The following is a 22,664-nucleotide window of genomic DNA, read 5'->3' on the forward strand; positions in this document are numbered from 1 at the left end:
CGTTTAGCAAAGGAGAGAGATAGCTAATACCTGCATAATAGCTATCTCTCTATACGCTTTGTAACGCACCGATCTATTGGAAGACTACCTCCAGAAGTATATGCTCGAAGGTTGGAAACTTTACAAGGCTAGTAGGGTAGATCGTAGATCAGATACGGCAAAAAGGCGCATTATTTAAATTTAGAGGGTTTCGTACGTAAATAAAATCAGTAATCTTAATGTAAAGAAACTTTGTACTGGTTTATAATTTACATAAAGACGATTGAACATTTTTGTTAGATAATTCTACCTTAGCTGATAAAATTAGAAATGTTATAGCACAAATAGTTTAGAATTAGATATTAAAAAATATCATCAAACTTAAGTAGTAAACAAATACTGATATGTTAATCTGGCAATAAAGTTTTTTTATAAATAACACACTATAATTCATTTTAAGTACACATTATACTTATATATCTGTTGGTAGAATATCAGGAATTAAATAACTGCATAATTCTTCCTCAGAATTTACAAAGGTGACTTTGCTTGTTGTGTTTTCATCTAACCTAAAAGAAAATGATTAAAAATTAGTACCTGATCAACGCTGATATAAGATAGTTGATTATGACTAGGTACTGAAAATTAGTAGAAATAATATTAGTAGTTACAGGTTGCAGTCACTACAGACTTATTCATTCTCTCTCGTCTCGTGTGGCGGCATTTCAATTTTAGCAAGTACTAGACAGTAATATTAAAAAAACAGAAGTAACTAATAAAGAATAGTAAGTATATTTCTTTGTATACTCTAGAAATGTTCCAATCCATGGAATGTATTGATATTCCATATCTGTTCGGATGGTAATTTAATTATTACTGTATAAAAAAAGGTTACTAAAAATCGATACTTAAAATATCGACACTCCATTGGGGCTTTTAGAGGTTTTGAGGTTGTATTATTATATTTGAATATAAAAAATTGCTAATACAGTATTTCACAAACTGGCACGCATCATCATAAGGCTACGCAATAAAGAATATTTTACCTTCATCTGTTTTTTACTTACTACTCTTTGATAGTGGCCTATACACCTATAAAACGGGACACTCTGTATGTGCAATTTATTTCCACCATAAAAATTTATGGTAGTTTTATGTATGCTTAACTCTGTACATTCAAAAGGCTCTTACCATCCCCTTATCACAGCCCAACAGCTTGAAAACAATGTTGATGAATTTATTATCAAACACACCCCCAGCCTTTCTGGATAATGGCGACTTAGTAACCATATCAGATTTTTAACTAATTGGTAATCCATACATGAGACTCCAAAATCTTTCAGGTCGAAAACGATGCATAAATTGTCTATAACTTCTTCAAAACATTTCTTACATGCTTCTTCCTAAAAATTACTAATATCAATGAAAAAAATAAATTTATTCCTCTTGAACAATTATGCTATTTGATATGCTTAATACTTCTATGAATTTTGTTACACCATATTCATATTTTTAGCATTTCAATCATTTTCCATCTATTTATCAAAAACTAACCAGGCAATAGACTATGAATTTTGTCAATTCATCAATATCACGGTTTGTAGCATTATGATTTTTAGCTGGTATGTATACAACAGGCCTCCCATACATATCTCTATGACGGAGGACTCTAGCTTTATTTGCATCTAAATTATTTTTAACAGCAGGTGTTTCTGCTGTCAGCTCTTCCACACCATATTCTTTTCTCCATTTATTCGTTTTGAGAATCGCCTAAAATTTAAATTACATAACCCCTAAAGAGTGATTGTGAACATATTTGTTTACCTTAAAACTATCATCCACAGTTTTGAAAGCTCTTAAGTATCGTTTTAATGAGAAATCATTATGATACTGGTTAGGATCTGCATCTGCTATTAATTTCATTGTACTTTTAAGTTCCTTTAGATCTGCCTCATTAACTGGTTTTACTTGTATTTCAGCCATGATTATATTTTACCAATAAGTAATTAATCAATTTTAATTCATTCAGTAACACTAAACTACTGTTTTAATCTAGCCAATCTATATGGTCAAATTATCTTATCTTTTCACTACACCTACATATCATTGAGATCAAAAATCAATCATCAGTAAGTAAACCCATATTTTATGTAAACTACTAATTATAAAACAATTATTTTCATCTCAGTTTCCAAAATTAAGAAAAGTACAATAATACTTTACTGTTGATATTAAAGGGAAGTCAAATAATTAGGTCATGACTTTTTGACAACCTAAAATTATCAATAATAATTTAAATTTGGCGGTTTAGAAAAAACAGGTTGTCCACCTCATTATCCACCGATAAAGAGGATATACGGAAAAAAATGTAATAATAGAACCCCGATAGGAGTATTCGGTGACCACGATCTGAAATCAGATGTATCCTAACAGCTCATCCGAACAGAACATGGAGGGATCTTCTGAAATCGAAGTCAAGAAGTCAAGTATACATATTTAATATATAACACAGAACAAGATATTTATTTTTATAACATATTGTTTAAATCACGTTTAAATATTATACGGTATTTAAACAATGCTCATAGGAAACACGCTTACGGCGACAGTCAGTTCTGAGCGATCAGTGTTCCTCCATGTAGATTATGCTCTAATTACGCAACTCCAGTTAGAAAAAGTTTAAAAATTGTTTGTTAAAAGTTACAACTTCATTTAAATCGAGAAGAGTTTCTATTTTGTTGAAGTTTCGTCTGTTTGAGAATCACTGCGAGTTGCTTTCGTTTTAGCTTTAATATAGCGAAACGAAACCAGCTGTGCTGATGTGCTCTGATTGAAGGTGAAAAATCGAGCGGAAGAAGAAGTATTTTGAAGGTATTTGTCATTTGTCATCTTGTATCTTCTTTTACTGACAACTGAAAGCTGAATTTAATCTTGTCAAACCAAAAGTATATGTTTTATTTTAGAAGAAAAAATTGAAAATTGTGAGAAATGGATTTTCAAAATAGACCAGGGGGTAAAACGGGAGGTGGTGGTGTCGCATCATGGTCAGAAACAAACAGAGATCGCAGAGAAAGGTTAAGGCAGTTGGCATTAGAAACTATCGATTTACAGAAAGATCCGTATTTTATGAAAAATCATTTAGGTTCTTATGAATGTAAGCTCTGTCTGACACTACATAACAACGAGGGTAGTTACTTGGCCCACACTCAAGGAAAAAAACATCAAGCTAATTTAGCAAGGCGTGCTGCGAAGGAAGCTAAGGATGCTCCCACTCTTTTGCAACCGGAAAAGCCGAGGGTAGAACCAAAAAAGTTTGTGAAAATTGGAAGGCCTGGCTACCGTGTAACAAAACAAAGAGATCCAGAAACAGGCCAGCAAAGTCTGCTATTTCAAATAGATTATCCAGGTACTTTTATTTTCATTGTTTTTATTTTTTAAGGGTTCTTTTTAAACTTACTTCACTAATATTGCATATAAGTTCACTGTCTTAATTCCTTTTCATTGATCTATTTGTAAATTGGTGTAAAAACATACTTATTTGAGTATTAACAAAAGAATCTGATGTATAATTATGTTTCAGAAATAAATGATATGGTTTTGCCCCGTCATCGCTTCATGTCTGCTTATGAACAGAAAATCGAACCTCCAGATCGCAAGTGGCAGTATCTTCTGTTCGCTGCAGAACCATACGAGACGATAGCATTTAAAGTGCCAAGCAGAGAGGTAGAGAAAACTGACAACAAATTTTGGACCCATTGGAACAAGGATACTAAGCAATTTTTCTTACAATTTGCATTCAAGAATGAAAACAAGAGGACAGCAAATACTGTAGTCCAGAGACATGCGCCTTTAATTGGAGGCGTTCCGCCTCCACCAATGTTACCTGTTCCGCCACCACCGAGGCCACCTATGTTTAACCCCATACCTCCACCACCACCGCTAATGAGGGCCGTGTTGCCCGTACCTCCTCCTCATTAATATTAAATAGTGAAATGTCGTGTAACTTTTGTTTTCATAATGAAAAATAAAGCATTTTTATACGTAGTTTAAAAATAAATAAATCTTGTGGAATAAGTCTTTATGAAACCTGTTAAGTAAAAACAGAAACTTGTAAACAGAATTTTAAGGGGGAAATAATGCCCATAGTTTTTTCAGATTTTACAGAAATTGTATAGTTGACCAAATATAAGAAATAAAGCTCGTATGACATATATCTATAAATACCGAGCCTTCATAAATGATTACAAGCCACGTGACCAGTAAATTTTTTTGTAATAGTATTTTTATTTCCTTCATGATGGCAATTAATTTTCGGTAAAATTAAATAAATAAGATTAAAATTGCATTAAAGCACAACATTATGTTTTACTGACTGTGATGATTGGTGTAATGTTTTATAAGATTTTATTGAATAAATCAGCAATCACATTATTTCGAGTAACATTTCATCACTGTTCATTGTAAACAAATCATTATTATTGGTGATGCCAAAATTTAGGGATTTTTCGTTGTCACTACCAACCCCGCAATGTTGGTTGCCTAAGCCTGGTGGTCACATGGCTTGTAAACGATTATGAAGGCTCTGTACTTTGTGTAGTACATTTATTAGTTTTTTAGTTGCTTCTATTTCCTGAACATGCTTGATAAAACTTGAAAAAACTGTATTGTTGTAGAGTTTCAGTTTGTTTAGCCAACAGATTCTTTAAGTATATTTTGCTGAAAAATGTTTTAACAAGAATCAGTGTTGCAGAAAAATAATTGGTAATAATAAGATATTGGTTTATTATTAAAAAACAACATCATGCCTGAACATTGTTTTGAACATTTGTACATTCCATCGGTTTACAAAATAAGTATTTAATGTAGCAAATTTGAATGGATTATCTTAAGAAACGTGTAAAATCAAATTTAGACTTTATCATCTTTTACCGCACAAATTAAATGTTTGCGAACTATTGTTGATATGATTTTTAAATCTTGATTTTTCTTGATCTTATTATTTTAATAGAAAAAATCACATGTAGAATTTTATTGGTAAAATATTGTATTACATACAGCAGTGCTTACAAATACATTCATTTTCGCAGAATCATTTGGAACACCTAACAATAAATATCCTATTTCTTTTTTGATTGCCCAAACAAAAACATGATGCCAATAGTTAGTTGGGGAAAACTGTTTTACAAGCAGACCAAACACAGAGCTAATACAAATAACATTTCGAATTTTAGTTCAATGTTTTTACTATTAAGAGTGGTGACGATTCACGATCACGAATATTAAAATAATTGTCGTCATATTTTAATAATGAAGATATATAGAGAACTTCAGTGATGAAAATATTTCGAATGAAATTTGTGAAATAAAAAATTAAAATAGGGGTGGCCGATTTTGAAAAGGATCGCACTTTGCAAAATATACATATATTTTCAACTAATAGATCAAATCAGATACTTTTAAGTATCAGTTACTTATGAAAAAATTATTTGTGAAACATTTTCCATCTCAGGGTCGGCTACTCTTATTTTAACTTTATTTGGCAAGTTTAGTCTGAAATTTTTTCGTCACTTTTCTCTAAACAACAATATGGGTCCCACGCTTCATTATCAGTTTAATATTCGCGAATAGTCACTGATTAAGACTAAGTGACAAAAGTCAAATATGAGTTAAAACCATAAATAAATTAATGTTTTCATATTTCATATTCCAGAAAACCACAGCTTCTTAATAGTTTATATCTGGAATTAAGCAGCATATAAATTGGTTGTTATTTGTGTCAATTTATTGTTTCAAGAAGACGATAACAAACACGAATTTTGAAAATTACCGGAATTGAAGCAAATAAATAGCAACATATTTAATTCAACTGTATTTTGAAACTTCTGGTTTGTGCCAAGAAACAGTTTTTTAGGATATCTACAATATGACATTTTATAAATATCTCTAGTGTCCTGTATCTCGAAAACTAATAACATATTATGTTGATAGGAACTTTTATCCTTAAAATAGCCACCTTTACTGTCGGAAAATCGATATCGAAGTACATATTTTAAAGAACACTCGGTTTACTTATATGCTGACTATGAATTTATTTTTAATTAAATTATTTACTGCGTTAATTTATAATTTGTATATATAATATTCTACTAGGGATTTATTTGTTTCAAGCTGTATTGTTTAAAAAATAAAAAATTAATCGTTTTGAGGAAAATTCAAAATTGCTTTTAGTTTATCTTTCAGTTTTATAGGCACGTATAAGCTATTATAGATGAAACATATCTAAATATTTTATATAACTTACTGTTCTTTAAAATATTTACAACATAAAAACTTTTGTTAACGGTAATATCCGCTTCAAAATTTTTGCTAGATGCTATATACCACGAAAGTATCTTGCCTACAAAATATGTCAGTAGGTACCTACCTACTGTTAAGTATATTCAGAAAGAAGTACCTAAATCTTTTGAAATTTAAAAAAAATTCTTAATCTTCATTGAAAGACATATAATATATTCTACTATTAGGTCCCATCGCGTTTTTACACTTTTTTAAAAGTAATAATAAAGTCAAACAATATTCTTCGACACAAAGAATCTATGTATGCAAAAAATATCCTCAGAAACAAGATTGTTAACTGGTGATATTGCGGGAAACAACAATTCTATGGGTTATAAGTAGTATGAATATAACATTCTTATTATGTATTTTATGTCCAATTAACCCCTGCGTGTAAAGTACTTTTTCCAAAATATATTGTATAAACAAAATTGGAAAGGTAGGTAATTATTAGTATTTAATTTTTAAACTAAAGAAGTCCTATATAGATATTAAAAGAATTACATGGTGTCTTAACAAAATAGCGATTTTTACTTTTTCTCTGTATTGCAGAAAGTTACTTCCGTTCAAAGTTACTGTAATAAACTATTTCCGGCCTCTAACGAATATAATAATAGGAATTTGACTCTTAGGTGTTTACACCAAAATGGTTTAGTTGCTAAAATTGCTCCTCTGCCCTCAAATCCACTTCACAGGTAAGTGTCATTTTACAAATCAATTTCTATCCTCTTATGTTTTTGTTGTTTTAGGTAGATGCCGAAATAGGTCCACTCAAAATATTGGTACTCAAAGCTAAGCAATTAGACGTGTTGTAAATACCATGATTATGGGCTTTCCCTTCCAAAAAATATTTATATTTTTTTTAAGCTTCTCTCAGCTCAGGCCATGTTTTCTGGTACTCAGTCAAGAGTTTGGTTCTAATTTTGTGCAATTAAATTAACTAATATGTATTTGACAATGATATTTTGAGAGTAAAATAAATAATAAATATGGAACTATAATAAGTGAAATTAATAGATAAACAACTAAAAATAAAGAACGAAGAAATATTTCGACAAAGAATAACATAATAGCGCACTTTGTTGTGATTTATTCTGAAATTGCGATATTTTTAAAAGTAACACACACATATTATAGACTTTTTTGAAAGGAGGTAAATGCGTTTTTAGTATTACTGAAACGAAGAACTTCATATTTTTAACATAAACGGACTTTATTCATAAATTTTCGCCATGATAGTGATGTCACATTTTATTCTGTTCTTTATTAAGATATCTATGAATTCAATCATTAAAAATAGATATCGTTCAAGCTATAAATTCTACGGCAAAAATTAAGAAAAAAAAACTATTACTACCTGATTTCATTAATTGAATTTTTAAATCAAGTTTTAAACTAAGATCATTACCTAAAACGATAAAATTATTAAGCATTCTAAGAAACCTGATTTACCAATTAAACTGTGAAATTAAAATAATTAAATAATAATATAAAAAATGTATACGTATGTTGCAGACAGTGGCGTATCATTCAGGAATATCCATCTGGGACAAACCTACCCAATTTAGAGAATCCTTAAAAAAATTATCAAACGCAAAGAATATTTTCCCTTTCGTTTTTTGACTCGTTTTTGAATTTTATTTAAGTACCTACCTATTTCTAACTGTAGATATTTGTTGGCACCCCTCGTACAATAGTCCTCCATCGCCATTTCTCGTGTGAAAGTAATATGTAATCTTTAATAAATTCTGCACTAAATCTTGTTTGATCTTCCCAAAAAATAAACTGCGTCTAACGTATGACTGTTAGTCACGCTAGTATTTTGATATTGCCTACACAATTAATTACAGATCGTTTACAACGTTTCTGTATTTTTGTAAACTAACCGAGATAGTTATGGACTTGTTAACATCACAATTAATTATATGATTCACACCTGTAAGGGAGGTGGTAGACATGTATTAATTTAGATCCGTTAGAAACGTATACAGTGCGTATAATGGATACCCGCAGTTTGTTTATTCATTATAGATTTTGCGTCACTAAATCAGTCTGTTACTTAATAAGATCAAAGCTGAGTGGCATCTGGCATAGTTTTTTTATTGTATAGAAAATAAGAAACTGAAACTTATTTGGAAAGTAAAAATGGAATAATTATTTAAAATCCCCAGAAAACAATGCAATTATCTAAGCACCTGCGCCTCAGTTTCAATTACATATTAGTGCCTAAGATACTGATACATGTTCTTTAAAACGTTTAAAAAAAATAGATGTCAAGTCGTGTGAGTTGAGGGTTGAGGGTGTCACTCTACATCTAATGATATTGTGAAAAATAACTACCCTGTAGACTACAAACCCTTGCAGCTTCGAATTCGAATTCTACCACATAATCAGCTAAAATAATTCGTCGGTAAGATCATCGGATATAGAGAGGTTTCGAACTAATTAATTCTCATCATCAGGATGTCACAAGTTAAAATATACCTACAGAGCTTTTCATAAATGGCAACTCCGACATATTTTGGATTTTTGTGAAGTGATTTCTTGTACGCTTTGCACGGAAAGTAAAGGAAACGTAGGCAGAATCCAGAACAAACTATAAGGTAAATTAAAAAAATTAAAAAAATTAAATATACAATTTATTTAACTAAATAAACAAGACGGGTAAGATAAATAGTCCTGGAGTTGTATACGTCTTGATAAATGTATAAACTTAGATATTTTTAAAATCCTTAAGGTGGGACTTTCTCAATAACAAAATTGTTTTACCTTTAAAACTCGAAAATGACGTTAATGAAAGTATACGACTTACCAATAACATGCATGTCATTTAGAGAGTTATAAAATATTCTATACCTAATTATGACATGGAGAATTTCATAATCTCATCAATATGAGAAAGTTATTTTGAAATAAATACCCGCGTAATAAATATACCATATTTACTACTTATTAATCATGAAATGAATGAAGAAAGTGCTTAAAATAAGAAATTATGAACAATACCTGATATGTAAAGTTGCGTGGCTATTTTTTTCGTTTTTGGTCTTAATGTTTTGAGTAAAAAAAGTTGTTACTAATAGAGTCTTGTTTGATCGGAAAATTATCGATATTTTCTTGAAGCATTAATTAATAAATTTATAAGAATTTGAAAGTATACAGCCTAATACCTTTAAGAAATTTTCGTAGCTTAGTTGATATAGAAGCAGATTCTCTCACAGTATTTAATTCACGAATTACACATAGGTACCTACATCTAATCTAAGGTTTTATTTTATACTAAATATGCTTCATTTATATGGCAAAGAGCACCAAAGGTGGCAAAAAAACACAATTTTCAAATACTTCGTATGTTTTAACAGAAGTTATATACAAGATAGACACTTTTTATTAGTTTTCTCTCTCTAGGGGACAGACAAAAAGTAGTTATATTGAAGAAAAATTGAACAAATAATTAAAATTAAGCTAAATAAAAAACTTAAAAATAAATCCAATAATATCAAGTGTTATCTGTAATTTAAACTACATATAATGATTCTAAATCGATTGCCAAAAACAGCATCATTTAAGCATGCAGTATTCGTCGCCTATTTTTATCAAAAACTTAACGTAACTTTCTAATGTTGTTGACCTCATGGGTAACGGTGTTTTTTGAGAATAATTTTAGAACAATATTTCATAATTTCTTTAAGAAAACTTATAAAGGTGACAATTACTCATCTTTTTGGATTAATTAGAAATATTCATGATCCCACTTTTCATCGCTTATACAGCGTGTCCCACTGGGAACTGCATCGATCAATATCTAGGAAAGTACTGCTTCGTAATATTTGAAAATTTGGCAACACAAGTAAAATATCTAGAACTCTTCAGTACTTCCGGTTATACCGGAAGGCGACACCAACTTCGTTATTTTAAATGGAGCACCCTATATATTATTGCATTTTCGTATTCTACGTGAAATTTGAGGGTCATTTTATTAAATATTCCGTATACCTAGAAGTTATATATTTTGAAATATTAATTTAAAAAAAAAAATTTTGATAAATTCACACAGCTATAACTTTGTTAACTTAAAAGGAACACCCTGTCGTATACAGATGGGAATTTCCTTTCAAGCCATATAATCATTGTTATGGTTGCCGTTATTACTTTTGGAGATATTTTCTAATTTTTGGACAGTTTTTCTCGTATCAGGTTGTCAAATTGGCCATGACCAGAAACATTCCAAAAATAATTGAAATAACATGACATTTGTCAAGTTAGTTGTCAAATTATTGTTGTGTCTAAATAGTTTTTGCCAAAAATTTAAAAAAAAATGCCTGGGGATCGTTTAAATTAAACTACAATATTATTCTAATTTGTTTGTTATTTATGGAAAATGCGACAAAGTAATTTCAAGAACATGTAGAGAATCTGCTGCTTTTTTCAATAATAACAAACAAATTAAAATAATCCTCATAAGTATAATTTAAACGATCCCCAGGCATTTTATTTAAATTTTCGGCAAAAACTATTACAGACATAGCAATAATTTGACTAACTTGACAAATGTCAAGTTACTTTAATTGTTTTGGAGTGTTTCTGATCATGGCCAATCTGACAACAGGTCTGATACCAGAAAAACTGTCCAAACAATAGAAAATTGCAAATATATCTAAAAGTAGTAACGTCAACCCTAACAATACTTATATGGCTTGAAGGGAAATTTCAATCTGCATACGACAGAGTAAAAAAATACAGGATGTTCCATTTACGTTAAAAAAGTCATAGCTGTTTGAACTTATCAAAATGTAACAGCAAAAATGAAACACCTAGTATTAAAAGTTTTAATTTGTGGGTATACCATAATTTAGCGTTATCTATGCCCTTTGCAGGTACCAAAAATCCGCTTGATATCCCGCTCCAGAAAAGAGTTACTAGCATCTCCGCGGACCCTTGCAACTGTCAAATTTTTCCTTTAAAAATCAATATCACAAAATTTAAAATTCCTAGGTATGAGGAATATTTAATAAAGTGACCCTCAAATTTCACGTAGAATACGAAAATGCAATAATATATAGGGTGTCCCATTTAAAATAACGAAGTTGGTGTCGATTTCCGATATAACCAGAAGTGCTACGGAGTTCTAGATATTTTGGTTGTGTTCGCCCCAGATTACTATGTTGCCAAATTTTCAAAATTTTCGGAGCAGTACTTTCCTAGATATCGATCGACGCAGTTCCCGATTGGACACCCTCTATGCCTGTCAATACCTATCTTTGTATGAAAGCCATAATTAAATTGCGTATTATAACTAGAATTTTCTGGAGCATGTAAAAACAAGTATCAAGACAGTATTGGAGCAACAATAAATTTCAAATAAAGCGTAGCTTCTGATGGATTATAAATATTTATAATTCGGTGTTTAGTCGACATATATATGAAAACACTGCAGTAACCTAGTTTTCTAAGAAGCCGATAATTATGTTTCCTCGGGCAGTTAATTACGTTTTCATAAAAAATTGGTTTTAAATAAATTCAAATTATTTTGTATATTGAAATAAATTAGTTTAGCTAAAGTTTTATTATGTTTTATGAAACATAAAACAAGAAAGTAATAGTCTACCACAGGTATTGATCCAACTAGTGAACGAATAAACTAAATTGTAACTTACAATTAGAATACCTTGTATATTTTTTTAGAAAAATTGGATATTAGCAGGTTTTTCACTAACGGTAAAAAAGATATGGCCAAAAAAGTGTGCAGTACATAACTACATTCTAAAATTTACACTGAAACTAACTTGTACATGTGTTGTACAGAGCCTTTGTTTGGAATAGTACTTAATTTGATTTCCTTGGCAACAAAATTAAGGATTATTAAAACAATAAGATCAGGATTACATTAAAACATAACTTCACCGGCTGTGATTGGTGCAATTTTTCACGAGATTCTATTCAACAAAACAGCAGTAAGATTTAGGGATTTTTAGCTGAGAGTACCAGTCGTACAACGTTGAGTTGCCTACACTCGGTGATCACGTGGTTTGTAAACATTTATTAAGGGTCTGTACTATTTACACTATTTATTTTGCAAGTAAGTATAAAAGTTCCGTTACCTAGTTATATTTAGGCAGAAGCATTCTTTATCCAAAGAAGTTAGTCTCAGTAAAAAACAGTTACCTGATTTTTTAAATAAAATGTCATATGTAAAATATTTAAACATTATACTTAAATGGAAAATATTTATTTCCCAGAAAGTTTTTTAAATCAATTTTTTCGAAGAAATGTAATAATCACAAATGTGTTTGGTGCAATAGTGATTCATTTGTTTAGGTTCTTTTTTTTTTCAGGTAAATCCTTGTTCAATTTCTCAAGAGAATGGCATTTATACAAGGTAAGCAAATTTTCCCAAATCTCAACTGAGAGTTGAAATGTTAACTGATATTCGCCTAAGTTATGCACGATGTGGGCAGATTTTTTTTAACGGACAACTAAAATACCTATCTGACAGGATATTGTTGTATCCAATGTTTTATACCTATTATAAAATTTGTATACGTTTATTATATTGCGCCAGCTTTGAGCTTGTTACTGGTTAAAAATCGCACGGTTCGAAGTTATTGTTTTGTAGACACGTTATAATAAGTAAGAAATTTAAGAAGCTGAATGACTATCATGTAAATAATTATGCTGTCTCATCTTGTACGAAGGAGTAGAAGGTAGCGGTGATTTCACGAAATTCCCGGAAAATATTATTAATTCATAAAGTTCGCAATTGCCCACTGATAAAAACGGATCTCGGGTGAATCAGAGTTCCAGCTAATGTTTTTCTCGCGTTGCGAAAAATTCTTGGCGTGCCTTTAGGTAAAAATGGCGTTTCGAATCCGCCATTTCACAGAAAACAGCAACCAATCCAGCCGCCAGAAGATACACCCAATCCAATAAGGTAATGATTTAACGGACAGCACGTTACAGATGCAAATAATAAAGTAATAATTATAAAAAAGTAGACCAGACTACTTCTCGCCATATTAGCGACGAAATAACCTCTCGGCTAATAGATCTAGTGACGAGAGAAGTGTTCAGAAGTCCGCACTTGCAGCGTACACCGCGTCGGTTATCTAGTGAAATAGCCAGAAATTGTGAAACCATTTCGTCTGGGAGCAAGAAACACACTCCGTCGAAGACGGCATATAGTCTGGTCCAGTCCATGACAAAGCACTGCTACCAACAGTTCGCGGCAACAATTAACATTAACACAAACGTGTAAACTGTGACTTTACTAATATTGCTAATAAAAACGTCTCTAGGCGTAGGTGGTCGTTTCCTAATTTAAGTTCATTCCGTTCGCTCGGCTCCTGCTTGAGAATTTTTCACATATAGTGTTTAGTGTGCTATGCACTTGATAAGTGTTGGTGTAAGTGCGTACTCGGTGGTAGTATCCTGCTGCTTGGAATTCTGCCCGCAGGAGTTTTCCTGCAATGTAGCCGCAGGACTGTGGTACGCGCCCTGCTGCTCGACTAGGAGCTAGACTCTTCCCTTTCCGGACGATTTTTCTGCCCATCTGGATTTCCGCAAAGGTAATTAAAACCTGATTTCAAAAAATTGTTGTGCGGTGAATCGGTACACATATTTTCTGTAATTAATAATATTCCGTTGCACGACTGTCGAAGATATACTAGTTCCCGTGGATTTAATTCAATGACAAAAATATAAATCTCGGAGACATGAACTAAAGGAGCTAATAATTAATAAAAAAGTTAATCCTGTACCTATTTTACTGCAACTTTTATTTGAAAATTCGTATACAGTGTGAAACAGATATAATGTTGGATCCTTGAAAATAAATAATGTTTTTTGAATGTACCACTTTCTCGTGATGATACAGGATGATAAAAATAATCTATTAGTTTTTTTATTTTCCAAACTAATGGAGATTTTCTAACAAAAATTAGTACACATCATACTTGAATAAGTTGCCTTAATATGTGGTAATATCAAGTCTCTAAATAACCAATGGCGGATATAGCTTTAATTAATGTAGTAAAAAAAATGACGGCATATACTTACAAGTTAAAATGATTAGCATTTTACCATGAGGCTTTTTTTCCTTGATATTTTGGACATCTATCAGAGTTTTGCTTAGCGTCAAAATACAGCTTAGTGAACCATGTAATTTTTTTAAAATTCGTGCTAATCCTAATAAAAACAGCAAATTTTAGATTTTTGGAAAAGTTTGCTCTTTGCAAATTGGATCATTCTGTTTAGAAGACGGAGTTCATATATTACTTTTCCGTGCTTTTTTCAAAATTCAAAATCTGAATAAATTTCAACACAAATTTTTAAAATCCCGTGAATAAACTCTTACTTATTATTTTTTTCTTTATAAAAATGCACTACACGTTTTCTTGCACGTAACTTTTTAATTCAGTTTTTTCTTTTCCTTTTATAGTAAAAATGAAGGTATTTTAACACTACGACTATAATACCTAATTTTTATAAACCAATCATTGCAACGGTTAAATAGAACTAAACCAACTTCACTAGATCGACAGATTCTCGTAAACAAACGCAAGTGTATCCCCAAGAAATTAAAAATTTGAAGCAAATAACAATTAAACAGTCACAATCTATTTATACATACATGTGATAACTTATAAAGCAAATAATTTCATATCTCTATTTTACTAGAGCTGCATTTCGTACATTTTATTTGTGTATTTATTAAATTCTGCTCTTCGCTTGCTTTATTTTCATAGCTCACTAATTGTCAGTCACATTGACATTGTCACTAATCAATGCCAATTGTTTGTGGTAATAAAATAACTTAAAAATGGGTATATCACGCGCTCAAATTGCATATTCCTATGATCACTTAATTTAAACGAAAAAATTACTACGAGTTCTACGAAATTTTTTCACCTTGTATATTCTTGCGAAATATTTAATTACACTGAAAGACCTGTCAGTAAAGAGTAGAAAATGGGATTAAATTAATTAAAATAAATGTACAAATATTAAAAAACTCACTAAACAAATAATCATTATGTCAAATTATTCTTTTACGATTGTATAAAATTGACCAATTAACACATTTTGCACAGTAAGAGACAGAGACAGAGAATAGAGGCAGTCCAAACTTCCGTTAAGTAATATTTACTTATTTTAACAAATAATTAATGGAAATTTAACGTATTTTGTTGAAATTTATAGTGGAATAAGCATAAATTTCAAGATTATAAAAAGATATTGTTATTAAAAAGAAATATATCTTTACGCCTGAGTAGACGTCTAACGTCTAAAACATTATTAAACAAAATTTTAGTTATTTTATGGATATATTAAATGTTGCTGTTAAAAAGTGTTGAATTTAATTTAGATATTATTTTTGTAGGAAATATATTTTATTTGATAAAGATATTTTATAACACTTATGAGTTACTTCTTATGGTACAAATGTAGAATTTATGAATAAAAAAATATCTATACAATTCTTTTGAAGGGAATTATCCAGGTGTAAAGAAATAAATTAAGAGTAACGAGCAAATGTTTGAATTGATGAACTCCAAAAAGTCGAAAATAATGACATCAACCAAGTAGGTAGTAATATAGATTTCATAACCTGTACCTATGTTTGATACTAACATTTCAAGGAAAGGAAAGAAATTGGAGGATGTGATGATACAAAACAAGAACATTAGATTACATTGTAGGTACAGGTTGTAAATGAAGTAAAATTAAAAGACATACTTATCTATGTAGCATTTTATTTAAAGAAGGCACATAATTATGTACGACAAAAGTGATTCAGAATATTTAGAACTTGCGCTGATTGTCAGTGGAGAAATCTGCAGCCTTTTACATTCTCCATCTTACATTTACTCCCACATTTCTGAAATTTAACCGCATACAATGCAATAACATTAGAATGAATATTAGAAAAGAATTTATGGGTGGATTGATTGTTATTCCTCTGTCACGACATGAATAATATGTGATTTACATGGGCGGGATTTGAATTTTCATTGAGGGGGAGATTGGAAGCCACGTGGATTGCAGCGTAAGGTACAGTCTTTGTGTTAAACTTAAAAGTTTTCTATCTAGGCTTTAAAGGAGTGTACATTTTCTTCAGTCGATTTTGTGTGATGCTAAACCTTCAGCATAAAGCTTTAAGTCAAATAAAATGGTGGAAAATGGCCTGTTACTCCAGATACAAATCTAATTGAACTGACTATAAAATTCGTGTCACTGAACGCCGCATCTTAATTCGATTTTTTATCTACCACAAAATGTTTCTTGGACAAGTTAATATTTACACCATTTTTATTAGCATTTTTTAATCTACACCAACCAGATACCACTTTTTCTCGAGATTAACCAAGTTTTATTTTTGGTATAGTCCATCTAAAAATGCTTAAGAGTTGATTGGCCTTTGATTTTATTCGATTCATCGCTAAGCTGAATTCAGATAATGCAGTCACTTGCCAAATATTTATCAAAAGTAGACAAATGACTTATCGTGCTGATGCTACAGTCGAAAGAAAGCACGTTTCCATTTGCACAAATATTCGTTGAAGCTATTTATATTTGTATGTGAAGATGTGCTTATATTTCAGTTCTTGTGTATAATACTACTCGTTTTAATAAAGTTATGTAAGTAGATTTCAGGGACCTTCCATTATGTCCGATTCTTAATGAAATGCTCTGTACAGAAACCATAAAAACAACTTAAAAACATTGCGATAACTTTACATACAGGTAGCTTACAGGGATCCTTAGTCAAACCACTCTTTTATTGTAGGTTTTTGCAATCAGCAATTGAAAGTGCAAATAAACAACAGTTATCTAAAATGTACCCAACTTAATATCTAACTACTAATCGCTGCCTTCATATTTATTGTTCCTCTACTGAAAATACTAATACTTGGAACTGATATTGTATATGCACTTGCTCTGTAATCAATTCACTTAAAAGCGTAAATATTTGTTAGAGACCATTTATCAACTTTGATCTCGTTTATTTGGTTTTCTAAAAATACAATTTTTAGTTCGGTACATAAACAGAGCCCATCGTTGTCAAACAAGTAATCCGTTTCGCAGTAGTAAAAGTTTGGGTACCAACAAACACTCGGGGGCACTTTTCGGGTAGATATGGGTAACAGAAACAGATCACCACCTATGTAATGCGTAGAAGTGCAAAAATATCCCGGGTATATAATCGAAAATTTATAAAAAGTAAAGCGCGCGCAAAAGAGTCGGCAATTATATTTGGCCGAGCTTGTATTCACCTTTTGTATACATTTATTTGTGAATGTGCCTCAAATAAATTCCAATCACTGTGGTCAGCATACGCAAATGCAAGGTCATGGGTAGTCGAATTTTTGTGATACTGGATGCAATTTCCAAATTTAAATTAAAAAAAGTAAACCTGTTAGTTTTATATTTTTAATTAATAACATTTTATTCGTGGAACTTAATTCATTAATAATAGGAAGTATTCCTCCTTCCAAGAATGAATAATACAAAACTGAAGTATTATTTTATTCAATATTTGCTTTTTTCCCTATCACTGTGTTAAAAAAAAATCTCGTTCAGAATATAATCAACCTGGATTCAGTCTAAAGATGTACCATTTTGAGGAACGTACGATTTTCTTCTAAAAACATCTGTATAGAATAGAGAATAGAGTAGAGAATCTAAAAAATAATTTAATATTTGATTATAAAAATTCGGAATAAAACTTCTGCACTAAAATTATGTAGGTACATCGTAAATTGATCTTAGAATATTTACATTTTAAATGTTTGGATATATCGAAGGGAGTTTAAGGCATTTTAGACAAGGAAAATAAGCTATATAGGAAATGACCATTTCGCGACTTTTTGTTTCGGCAAGCTGAATTTATCACTGTAGATGCTAAATATTATGTACAATAACTGTAACTCCGTTGTTTTTCAACGAATCTTGACGATTTTTTTTTAACTTAAAGGTCTTTTCATAAGCTTTCCGAATATGCAATAATATATAACTATATCACGCTCGTGCGTCGTATATTTCATTTTGCAACTAAAGCTAGAAAATAAAAAATATTTCCAGGTTGCAAATTTGAAATTAAAAAAAAAAAAATGTAGATTTCAATGTATTATTATGAAAGCTACCATGAAAAAAATCAGTGCGATTGTGGAAGATCCTCGGGATCGTCCAGAGTAATAATTAGTTAATTTGTTTATAAGGCCATAACTTGTAAACTATTCAACTTACCGATTCCAGATTTCGTGTGAGTTATTAGACAGTGATAAGGAATAAGAGGATGCGATCCCAAAACGTTCTGGTAATAATAAATGTTTAATTCAAAAGTCATAAATAAACTTCTTCTGTTTATAACTTTTGATCTAATCAATATTTTTTGACGCTCGAGAGCTAGTTTTGTATCCTTTTGAAGACGAAAAGAAAGTACCTTACTGTTTTCTCGTGAAAATGAACGGAAAACTGTGGAAACTAATATGTTATTGTACATAACATTTAGCATCTATAGTGATAAATTCAGCTTGCCGAAACAAACAGTTGCGTCAAACTCTATATTTCCTGGCCTAATTTGCTACCAAAATTATAATGAGAAGTGAATTTTTCTTTTGATCCAAATTATCTTCCCACATGGAAAAGTCTTCAAAAGCTTTATTCTAGCCTCGCTCAGTTCTGTTAAACAGGTATTGCACCAGCTTCTATTTTGGGGGCAGTTAAAAGTTTACTTCAAAAATTAAATTTTGGTAATTTGAACAAAATAGGTGATGATGTTGCCATGGGAAAAATCCGTTTGATGAGTGAGCTGTGTTATCAAGAATTCTTTAGTTGACAACATAGCACACTGTCTCATCTCCAGCAAAAGTGTCCCATTAGCATCACAACAATATTGTTCCATCCAACCAATATGGTCTATGCTATGTGATTTATAAGACCCATTTCTCTGTTCGTAAAAATCACCTTGAAGGCCTTTTTTTAAGTTTCCAAATCTGTAATCAGTTACATTTAAGAAATCATGGTAGACAATAATTTAAATTAGTTTTAGAACCAAATCCACGACGGATCTTATTAAAGATATGTTTTAGAACGACATAAAACATTTTGAAATGCAGCAGAAGACTAGATAATATTACAATATTTTCTCCGGCGAACTATGTTAGATTTTAGTAAAACCGGTTGGTTTTATAAAATAGGTAAAAACACTGTTAGATTTTATTACCGATATTTCACTCTTCTTTTATGTTACTAAATTTATTTTGATAAATTATCATTATGTACTATCCAAAACTGCTGCGTAGAAACTCCTGTAGAAAATAAAAATAAACATCTAAAATTCCTAAAATATGGCAATAGCGTTACCATTCTTACGAAGTAATATTAGTCAAGTCTAATTTTATACAACATAAACCCGTTTTGATGCCAACAAATTATAAAAATTATTGATCATATTTGTAAATTTTTACAAAAATAGATAATTAATTAGAAATTTTGAATGGTACTTTACCCAAGTAAATTCCTGCTTACATTAAATATGTTTTTTATAATTTTTATAATTTATTGTAACAGTTAATGCAAGGTCATCTTTAAAAAATAGAATTAATGCAAGTTGCGTTCTTTGTAAAATTAATAGTAGCAAATAACTGACATCATTATGTCCAATGCTAAAACATTAAATACCAAAAATTAACCTTCTTCAGAACACATTAATGCCTATCTCAATAAAGTATACATTTATATGATCACCTCAGTGCTTTCTCAGTCAGATCTAATGAAGCGACATCAATCAATGCCGTGAAATTAGTCACAGAAATCAGTTGTAAGTCAAAGCCTGTGACTGCACAATCTATTAATTTATTTATAACAATTGCGTCGAACCAAATATGTACTTACATAAATATCAACCACTTTGCTTCGGATAAATCCTTTCAAAATTAACGGTAATTACATATCTATCATGATAATTAAAAAATACATTTCCGCCTTTGACTTTTTTTGTTGTAGTTTCATGAGAATGACGTTAGGTATTTTAAAAATAGAAATAAAAAAACTTTTGTAGTGCAAGGTAATGCAGTCTAGTATAGTGCATTGTTAAGGTGAGGAACAAATGTAAATAGTGGTTTAATTTTAAATAGATGTTGTGTAATGAGTTAGAAGAATTTAATTGATAGATTGATTAATGCATTTTTTAAAACTATTCTCATTTATGTTTAGGCGTCGTCAGGAAATCGTTTTTTAAAGTTCTGATACAGCCCACCACTTATAACGAGCCTCACCATTCATTAATTTCTGGATTTGCTCATATTTTAATGGACTAGTATATCACTACAAATATAATTGCACTAGTTTTAATACGGATCTGTTTAGAAAATAACCAAACTCCTTGAATTATGTGTTAATGGAGATATTTAGTAATATGCGATTCATAAACTCCCAATTGCAGAAGAGGTTAGCATCTCCATTGGATCATGCTACGAAATTTTGACTGAAAAATTGAACATGCATCGAGTTGTAGCAAAATTTGTTCCTCATTTGGTGACTGAACATCAGAAAGAAATTCATGTGGACCTAGCTCTTATTTTATGGACAGACCTCGTACATTTCTTTGAAGAAAAGCTTGAATTCTTGTTTATTTAAGCTTATAAGAACTTGAATAGCCTTATAATTTCCAGACCTTAATCCTTTGGACTACTTATTCAAAATGAATACATTAAATAATGAATTTGTCTGAAAAACAGTAAAGACGATAATATTTTGTCAATTTCATGTTACATTTTAAATGATCATAAAAATTTAGGTAAGCCGATCCCGAATCTGGTTTTTATTAAAGATTCTGTGCAGACACGAGTATTTATTTATAAATTTTTAAATAGGTACAACATAGCGTGGATTAGTTTATTTTCGGATAGTATAAAAATGTAAATCTCTACCAACGGATTCCCATTTTTTTCATACCTTTCTATCATATTACATAAGCGAAAAGACTATAAATTAAAATAGATCATGTAGTATAAACATAAGTCTTCTGTATAGCACTGATACTGAGAGTTGTGTAAACAGTTAACCTAATTTTCGACTGGACAGATGTATAAATATTTTTTTTAATAAAATTAACGCAAACTTGTTACTGCTTCACATCAGCAAAGCTTTGATGGGCGATTTCTATTAGAAAATTAGAGATATTTTAGCATTAACGATGAAATTTCACCAATCCATGTCAGATATATCCCTTGATATTCGAAAAATTGGATCCTTTCCTATTTTTTTCTATTTTCAAAAGATTTGGGAAAAGGTGGTAAGACTTTTTTTATTAAGATAAGGTTTCAAATCTTTTTACAAGGTCTTTGAACATAAACTGATGCAAGGTACATCTTTCTATTGACTTAGAAAACATTTTTTATATTTGCCACATTAATTAAATCACACCCTACCTAGTCTCCAAAACTAATACAAAAAATTAAAGAGTCAAAAGAATTTCCGAAATTTTCCCGTGATTTTTAACAGACTATAATTATTTATTTTTTTAATTCCTGATACGACCATTTTTCACCTAAATAAAGTCTGTCAAAAATCACGGAAAATTTTCGGAAATTCTTTTGACCCCTTAATTTTTTGTATTAGTTTAGTAAATAAAATCATTTGCCATGACTATTCCAGGTTGTTATTTTTGTGCAATATATTGTTCATTTGGTAATAACCAGTCTTTACTGCACGAAATAACAGTTTGTGACCATCAGTGACGTACGTATGGGCGGTTGGGGTCAGATCCCATTCTTTACAAGTATTACAAAAGAATTTCCGAAATTTTCCCGTGATTTTTGACAGACTATTATTATTTATTTTTTTTAATTCCTGATACGACCATTTTTCACCTAAATAAAGTCAGTCAAAAATCAAGGAAAATTTTCGGAAATTCTTTTGACCCTTTAATTTTTTGTATTAGTTTAGTAAATAAAATTATTTGCCATGACTATTACAGGTTGTTATTTTTGTGCAATATATTGTTTATTTGGTAATAACTAGTCTTTACTGCACGAAATAACGGTTTGTGACCATCAGTGACGTACGTATGGGGGGTTGGGGTCAGATCCCATTCTCTACAAGTAATAAAAATATTCTACTAATGTTTGTAATACATTTCGAAAATAACACGATTTCTAATGTACAACCTCGCACAAAATGCACCATGCTCAAAAGTGTGCACAAAGAAACTTTTCCGAATGTATTTCCTGCACAATAGAGCTCATTTGATAAAAATGTGTGTTATTTTAATTTAGTAAATAGCATAGCAAAGAAAATGTATAAAATAATAAAAACTTGCATAGATAATAAAAACATTTTAACTG

The 22,664-nt window shown here is 30.5% G+C and overlaps 3 protein-coding genes across 3 annotated transcripts in view; 2 read left to right on the forward strand and 1 right to left on the reverse strand.

Moving 5' to 3' along the window:
- Positions 1-215: 215 nt before the first annotated feature.
- On the reverse strand, positions 216-2,151 carry LOC108906398 (CRAL-TRIO domain-containing protein C3H8.02). The gene is made up of 4 exons (XM_018709627.1): positions 1,804-2,151; positions 1,534-1,749; positions 1,171-1,382; positions 216-548 (listed from the first exon to the last, which is right to left on the reverse strand). Exons 1-4 carry the CDS (start codon positions 1,960-1,962, stop codon positions 452-454), a joined length of 684 nt encoding a protein of 227 aa, XP_018565143.1. The 5' UTR covers positions 1,963-2,151; the 3' UTR covers positions 216-451.
- A 710-nt stretch (positions 2,152-2,861) lies between these two features.
- LOC108906397 (splicing factor 3A subunit 2) lies at positions 2,862-4,054 on the forward strand. The gene is made up of 2 exons (XM_018709626.1): positions 2,862-3,385; positions 3,560-4,054. The coding sequence occupies exons 1-2, from the start codon at positions 2,968-2,970 to the stop codon at positions 3,955-3,957; spliced, it is 816 nt and encodes a 271-aa protein (XP_018565142.1). The 5' UTR covers positions 2,862-2,967; the 3' UTR covers positions 3,958-4,054.
- A 9,463-nt stretch (positions 4,055-13,517) lies between these two features.
- LOC108906407 (protein decapentaplegic) overlaps positions 13,518-22,664 on the forward strand; it is a 62,268-nt gene continuing 53,121 nt past the window's right edge. The window contains exon 1 of the mRNA XM_018709641.1: positions 13,518-13,880. The gene's annotated coding sequence lies outside the window, so the exon portion shown is untranslated. The remainder of the gene's footprint in view (positions 13,881-22,664) is intronic.

The sequence above is a fragment of the Anoplophora glabripennis genome, unplaced genomic scaffold, assembly GCF_000390285.2.
Source record: "Anoplophora glabripennis isolate ALB-LARVAE unplaced genomic scaffold, Agla_2.0 scaffold47, whole genome shotgun sequence".
Taxonomy (NCBI): Eukaryota; Metazoa; Arthropoda; class Insecta; order Coleoptera; family Cerambycidae; genus Anoplophora; species Anoplophora glabripennis.